Genomic DNA, 8157 nt, shown 5'->3' on the forward strand with positions numbered 1-8157 from the left:
CATATATAATACGCATATATATATACACGTGTATATATATAATTGATGCATATATGTATATATAATTGATGTGTAGATATATACGTGTATACACATGTATATATATCTGTATACATGTATATATATAATTGATGCTAAAAACTATATGTATATATATATGTATATATATAATTGATACTAAAAACTAATGATAAATATCTAGTGCTCAGGAATTTTGTCTACTGTCGAATGGTAGAAGGTTTATTGTTCTGAGTTTGTCAGATACCCTTATCACATGTTATAATTCTTCCTTTTACTAGAAAGGAAAAAGTAATTAATACAGTGAGTATAGTCACTTTATTATGTAATAAAATTACTAGTTTTATACAGCACAGGATATATAAAACTACTAACATTCCTTCCCAAATCTGCATGGCTAGAAAAATTTGCAACAAATTATCAAGCCTATGCCTCTTCATCCAATTTTCTTCCATGGCTATTTGAACAGCTCATTAGATGAGAGTAGAGTTTTTAAAGCACTTTTTGTCATCATCTTGCTGAGCTTGAAACAATCCAGAGTGTGAGCAGTCCGCATTTTACGGGGGGGCGGGCTCAAAATGCACAGATGTTAAAATGGGACAGCCACTGGGACAAGCCAGGAGTGGGGTGGGAGCGAGGGGCTCCAGTCCTTCCCCTACTCCACACACTTCTCAGGAAAAACCATATATCTATACACTACAGAAATAATAAGAGACTGAGGCACAGTACTCTTCCCTCCCCTCTTAACCTAACCACTACCTTACTAAAAAAATTTCAAAGCAAAATAAGAATAAAAAGTAAACACTTTGTACAATCATAATCTGATTCTTAATCTTTATCAAATTACCCTGTACAATTTCCCTTTACTGTGTGTGTGTATATACATATATGTGTATATATATACACACACACATATATATGTACATATATATGTATATATATATGTGTGTATATATGTACATATACATATATATATACACATACATACATATGTAGATATATATATATATGATCCAGGGAATTTTCGTATTTAATAAACTCAAAGGAAAATCTGCTTTATTACCTAATTATCTTCCTTATCTTTTGTAAGGGACCTCTGGTTTCCTTTCCATCTTTTTGTAAATGAGGTCACTGAGGCACAACATGGCTCAGGAATTTGTGCCCAGGAAACAACAAAGACAGACACAGACAGAAAAATGGAACTCTAAGTTCAGTATTCCATCTACCCTAAAAAAGATGTACAATTTAAACTGGAGATCCTTAGCATTGTGTAGACATAATCAGGGTTTGTTTGTTTGTTTGTTTGTTTTTGGCCTATGGAGGAGGTCTATGCCCACATATTCAGCAAGGATCTGTTCTTTTATTTAACCAAGCTCTTTCTGGTGTGACGATGAGATCTTCCAGCAATAAGCTTGAAATAAGTGCCACTGGCACTGAAGCATCAAAAACCAGTCCAGGACAATCAACACGCATGGGAGCCTTGTGATTGCAGGGGTGTCAGGGACAGTGGTGGCCTCCGGTCTGACATGGAGAAACGCACAGCTCCACTAAGCTCGTGCCTTTCTGTAGCTGAGAGCACGCCCTGGGCCACGAATGTCCAGAGTTTCACCTGTATCTGAAAGTCAAGAGGGCTCACCTGGAAATGACTGCTATGCACATCAAATACACTATAAGTGAGGAAGGTGGGATTGTAAGAGATTATTACGATGGTCGCGGTGGAAAACCACAGCAATCGCTTGCTTGCTGGAGATACTCAAAGAGCAAAAAGCCAACCTGTAACATTACTTTAGGCGCTCCTGACAAATACCAGGAAAAAAAAAACCCTATAAAATTTGAATATTTTTATATCCGTTTCAAGTTGGGGAGAGGTAGCATTAGGACTGTGACAAGGAAGCAATATTTTCATAGTCTTCTAAGATGATTATTTTTATGCTTTAAAGAATACACATGTTTCAATGCATGTGTAATTCACAATTACAAATTAATCCATAAGCTGCTATAACATTTCACTGCGAATCGTCTTCTAGAAAAGTTGGCTATTAGAGAAAGAACAGTGGGGAGGAAGGTGGTTCTAGTCCACACACTGCCACTCGCCATTAATCCCGTCACGTCTTAAACCCTCTGCACCTCTTTGCCCCTCATTTTGCTAAAAGACTTTCTAGATCTCTGAGGGCTTCCTAGTTGGGATATTTAAACTATTAGTTGACTTATCTGACCACAGCGTACAATTTTTTGTCACCGTCGTCATGATACCCTCGTGCACTGTCACGGCACTGTATTGTCATCGGTGACTGAAGGGCAGTTTGGCGATAACTGAATTCCCAGCTAGACACTGAATAACCACTAAAGATCACACTAATGCAGACATAAAACCAAACAAAGAGGTTGGTCTTTGTCTCTTTTCTACGTGAAAAAGATAGCATCTTCAAACAGCATGACTAGTCTGAAAACGCGAGCATGAGAGACGTCATTTTGTGATCCCTTGCTGTAGTTTCATAAAATTGAATAAAAGTGCAAGCAAATTGAAAAGATCCTGAGTTAAGTTGGTATTTAAAGTGTACTTAAAAAATACAGAACAAACCCTGACATTTCTGACCCTTACCTTGCAACCTTTGCATCACATTGGCGATGTCCCGGGGAGACCGTGAGGTCCTGGAGGCAGCCATGCTGTCTCCCCCAGCAGGAAACCAACAGCAGACACTCTTGTCCCAGGGCGATGTAGCACCATATCACTCACGAAAACATACCGGAGCTTTCTGGATGTGTTCGGTCGTAAACGAATCCCTAGCGCTTGCAGCAGCTGGCAAGGAGATGCCACTTCCAAGACTGAACCACTTCTTTTCTTTCTTTTATTTTAAGACTGTTCTCTTAAATGAACTCAGGAATCTGAAAAACAAATAGAAAAGGTACCATATTAAAAAAAAAACAAAAACTACATACGTCATCCTGGTGCTAAAAAGAAAACCATCTGTATTCAATTCGAATAGATCATTCATTGCCAGGTAAAATATTTACAAAGCACTATGCAAATGCTAGGAATTCTTATATTTGACAAAATAAATACATACATGAGATACACATAATAAAGTTGGTTGCTAAAAAGGAAATGTTCACGTATCCCATGTTTTCCCTTTAAACTATAATCTTTCTCCATTGATCTATGAAAGTGAATGTACTATGAAGCCCAATACTGAATCTTATTTCTTAATCACACTAATGCAGACATAGTTCTCTTATATACGCTATTTCAGCCTGCTTTGTGCATATATTTTGCTGTTTCATTTGTACAATTTCCAGGAATGAGATTAAATCTTAGCTCCTAGATGGGCACTAAGTAATGTACAGAATTGTTCAATAACTGTATTTTATACCTGAAACCCATACAACACTGTATGTTAACTACACTGGGATCAAAATTTAAAAATAAAAACTTTAAAAAAATCTTAGCTTCTAATAACTATTTGATAAGTTAAAACAGTATAAATGGAAAAGTATTTCATTCTAAAAATGTGAGTTTCAAATATTCTGTTTTCAGACGTCAACACGGATTTGATTTAGCTTCTTTCTTTCCCATACAGAAAGACTCCAAAACAGGTTGTAAGGCTAGGGTTAGGGGTGGCTTGAGCAGAAAGGCCATTTTCTTTCTAACCCCATCCTGAATTCTCAGCTTTGGTCAAGTTTAATTCATCATCCTGGACTGGGCAAGGAGACAGAAAGGTTAAGAGAGTAGTTGAAATCCTGACATTGAGACATTTAGTTTGAAGAAGGATTTCCTAACCCTAAGGTTAGGTGAAGAGAAGGTTTCGCCAGAAGTAGGATAAATAATGAAGAAAGGAGCGGAGGTTGAACATGCACCCAGAGACAGAAACTTAACCAAGGGGCCGCACACCAAGGCATTAATGCACACCTGTGCATTATGAAGAGGAAGGTGAAGAAAAAGAACGGGCCGGGGGCAGGGAAGGATGGTATAGACACACCTGTAGGGAAAGCACATCCATGTGGGACGGGCCACCTGCCAGAAGGAAAAAGAAAGAAACCAAGAGGAATCGATGAGTGCTATCAACAACTGTATTATAACCTGAATGTGTGGTCATTCAAACAGTATGATTTATGAGACAGGGGCTGTGTGATAGAGTATATTATAAATTACGACTAATTTTAAGATGGCATTATTAATATTAGCATGCATGGGTATCTGGTTAGAATGCATGAATGCAAAGCTGATAACACCTGTTTTAGAACACTATCTCAAAAAGGATGCAAAACATTGCATATTGCTGCTGCCCTATGGAAAAAGCATCCGAAAGGTATAATGGAGCGAGAAGAATGTACTTGGTCACTTAACAAGTTAGGGTGAGATGGTGCAGTGAAGTAGCCTTAACTGGTAAGAAGACACAGGCAGACTTTTCTTGGCTACTTGAAAGGGTATTTAGTAGAAGGAGGACCCAAAACTTGGCAGCTTCTGGGCTAGAGAGGTACCTTTCAACGTGTGGCTTTCCAAGGGATCCTCAGAGGAGAAATAATTGTTTATGGCTGGCCTGGCATGCATCAAGGCCTTTAGCCTTGCTGGAATTATGTGCCTATTAGCAGCCCTCGTCTCCTGGGGGAAAATATTCCACTTGCCCACAGGCAAAAGCTACCATAGTTTGAAGACTAGTAAGCAGTGGGAAGTGCCTTGAGGATATTACAAATGGGTCCTTTAAACTGTTAGAAAGTGAACTTCCCCAAATGTAAGAATATAACTTTCTCTAGCTGGCTAGAAAACTACATATATACTAAGTAGAGATGAAGGAAGAAATTCATGTTAATTCAGTTATCCCAAGGCAGCTTCTGATCAGCACTGGAGTTCATAAAAGTCATGACTCCCACCATCAATCAAGAATTACGGAATTAAAAAGGATTTCTGTAAGTCACTGCATTACAGATCACCATGTTTCTACCCTCTTCTCGTTCACATTTATGTTATATAATAGATTAATCTCCAACTCTCCTCTCCCTCTCTTTTATACATATAAATATATATGTACATATATATACATATAAATGTATATAAATGTATATATATGTACTTGATACAAATACTTGAGATATATATATACATATATATATATGATATATTTATCTTTTGAAGGCCATGTTAAACTCAGAATTTCTGTACTTATGTCTAAATTCAGGTTACGTATTCAGTCTTACTTCTATAGTATAACAAATCCATTCTGAGTCTCAGAGGTCAAGGCTGGGGGTACCAAGATGAACATGACATAGTTTCTATTTTTTGAGGAGCTTAGAACATAGTGGGAGATACAACATATTAAAAAAAAAAAAAAAACAATATAACAATACCACGGGCAAGTCCAAATACAGAGATGGAAAATACAAAGGGTGGGCGCTAAGCCAATCGGAAGGTTCTGGAAAAGTGTCCTGGGAGGGAGCTCACCCCTGAACTGAATCTTGGTAAATGAGCTAATCAGGAAAAAAATATGAAAGACACATGCCAGGTGGAGTGAATAACTTGAGCAAAGTCATGGACACAAGAAACAGATGATTCTATGTGGGAAGCACCAAGAGTTCGATCACGAAGGACTCTCCCAGGTGACATTCTGGAGCTGAGGCTGGAGAAGGAGGTAGCACCAGACGGTTGAGGGCCCTGTGTGCTATGCTCAGAAGCTTCGTCCTGATTCTCTGTGGGAGGCAATAGGAAACCACTGGATTTTAAGCTACAAGTGCCCAAGTATAATTGAGATTATTCTAGGTACAGTTTTTAAGGGTATATTTGAAGGAGACAAGACTGAAAGATTCAGAAAGATCCCTAAGGAAAGTATCTCAGGAGTCAAGATGATGACAGACTAAAATAAGACAGTGAGTACAGGGTAAGATCTGAAAAATCTCTAGGAGGCAAATGTGTAGGGAGGGGAGATAGGAAATGGGCAATGGGGTTGTCAAAGTGTCTCGGATAACTCTCAGGATTCTGCCTTGAGACTGCGTGGGTCGTGATACCATCAACTGAGCTCAGCAGCCAGAGGGGCTGTGCAGATCTTACTTCCAATATCTTCACCTCATGCACTCATATGCTTGCGCTAACAACTTCGCCCTTGTGTGGGGCACTGTTAGCTGAGCAGATCCCAAGGATCACTAAATACCTGGCCCAGGCCCCCCACCCTGCTTGAAGCCATCCTTAAATGTTCCTGTACACACTGAGCACTAACAACCCATGTTATTATAAGTATAATTTCTCTTATATTCACCACCACTGTTAGTCTCACACTCTAAGTAGACTGTGAACATTCTGCAAGGGTAGAGTCTATAACTGTTCTCACTTTGACATCTCACCATCGATGCCAAATGGATCCCTGAGAACATCCCAGGCCCTCAACAGACATTTTTGTTTTACAGAAAACCCCTCCCTCCTCACTGCAAAAGGAGTAAATGCAATATCCTTCCTTTTTCAGACAGAAGATAAAATATTTTGTTTTCATCATATGTGCATTTCCTCCTTTGTGAAATTCTGATAGTCTTGCTGTTTACTGATACTTTCAGGGGAATATATAAGAAATTTCTAATTAATCAAACAAATAAAATAAAAAGAAAATAAAAGGAAACTGGGGGTCAGAAGATATGAGTCTAGGCTTAGCTTTGTTCCACCTAGCTGACTGAGTGTGAGCTGGAAGTCCCCAGTAACGACCTACCACAGGGAGTATGGTACCACGACATCCACACACTATGGACTAAGAAAGATCTGGGGCAGAGTCTTAACTCCATCCATGCGACCTGAAGAAAAGTAAACTTTTCTGAGCACTTGTGGCTTCATCTGTAAAATGAAGTCATTTTATGCTAAATTATTGGTTTAATTTTATCCTGCATAAATTTAAAAAGATAAATATGTAATATGCTTAGCAGACTGTTTGGCATGTAGCAGAGGTCCAGCAAATAACTGGTTTCCATTTTCCTTCCCCTGGCCTCAGTTTCTCTACCTGCAATATGAGAAGTGGAGAGGTGCCCTCAAGCATGCTCCCCAGGTCCAAAACCAATGGCAGCACAAGTGACCACTAAAATAGCTGGTCAGAGGTCACAAAAGCTTGAAATTCACGCCTGGAACTGAGCGATTGTGGGCAGTTGAGGTTGTGGGCAGAGGAAGGTCCAGCAGCACCAACGAGCTCACTATTCCCAGGGAAATTAAGAGTTTTTAATAGGTGCAGGATATCGTGGGCAGTGAGGGGGACCAGTACTGGGATGGAAAGAGAGAATCAGGTAGACATTGATGGGTTGTGTATGAATTAGCAGTCCCGGCACCGTCTCCAAATCCTTCCAGGAGAAGATCCGTCTGTAGCTAAAGCCATCCACCACTCCAGGCAGAGAAGTAAGAGCCCAGTACATTTCATACAGCAAAAGGGTATTGAGAAACTATTTGTAAAGGACAATGGTACCGAGTAAATAGCAGTAAACAAGACAGATAAGCCCCTCGTAGAGCTTCCGCATCAGAGGGGGAGATGAAATCGATAATATGACAACAAAGCAGGGTGAGTTCTCTCATGGAGAAATCCAGGGAACTGTTCGAGCAAACTGAATACCCAATCGATAACCATCTGCTGCAATTATTGTGCAGAATGCAGTGGGAATTTACACCGTCTGCTATTTGGGATTCTCCTATCTGAACCACACTCTTCTAACACCAGCCCCCGTGAAAAAAGCACAGGAGTGAATCATCAAACCTGGACTTCTCTAGTCTCTAAGCAGAATGGACAACTCGCGGCTAAGGCAGTTTTTTGTTTGTGCTCCTAAAAAAAAAACGCGTTAGGAAAAACATTAGGAGGAACACTGCTAGGCCCTAAGAACACATCTTAAAGCAATGCAACTACAATTTTAGGTACTAGGAAACGATAACAGAAAATTCCAAACCCTGCAACCACCAGAGATGATGTGGTTCATTTCTCACTGAGAAAGATGCACTGAGACCATAAGACACAAACAGGGTCACAGCCGTATGAAATATAAATATTACTGAAGTAGACATCTAAATATGTATAAGAATAGAGCCCCTACTAAAATTCACTATTAAGCAAAAATAAAAAAGCTAATAAATACACATCCACCCCTTCTAAGTCCTTTGCTGGAGTGAGTCATGTAAGTGTCTAATTTTAA

The 8157-nt window shown here is 39.3% G+C and overlaps 1 protein-coding gene across 1 annotated transcript in view; it reads right to left on the reverse strand.

Moving 5' to 3' along the window:
* The window catches only part of SYNE1 (spectrin repeat containing nuclear envelope protein 1), a 471896-nt gene that overhangs the window by 460729 nt on the left and 3010 nt on the right, over window positions 1-8157 (reverse strand). Inside the window, exon 2 of the mRNA XM_042940094.1 lies at window positions 2621-2904. Within this exon, the coding sequence (XP_042796028.1) occupies window positions 2621-2684 (64 nt within the window). The 5' untranslated portion in view covers window positions 2685-2904. The remainder of the gene's footprint in view (window positions 1-2620; window positions 2905-8157) is intronic.

This window comes from Panthera leo, chromosome B2, assembly GCF_018350215.1.
Source record: "Panthera leo isolate Ple1 chromosome B2, P.leo_Ple1_pat1.1, whole genome shotgun sequence".
NCBI classification, from domain to species: Eukaryota; Metazoa; Chordata; class Mammalia; order Carnivora; family Felidae; genus Panthera; species Panthera leo.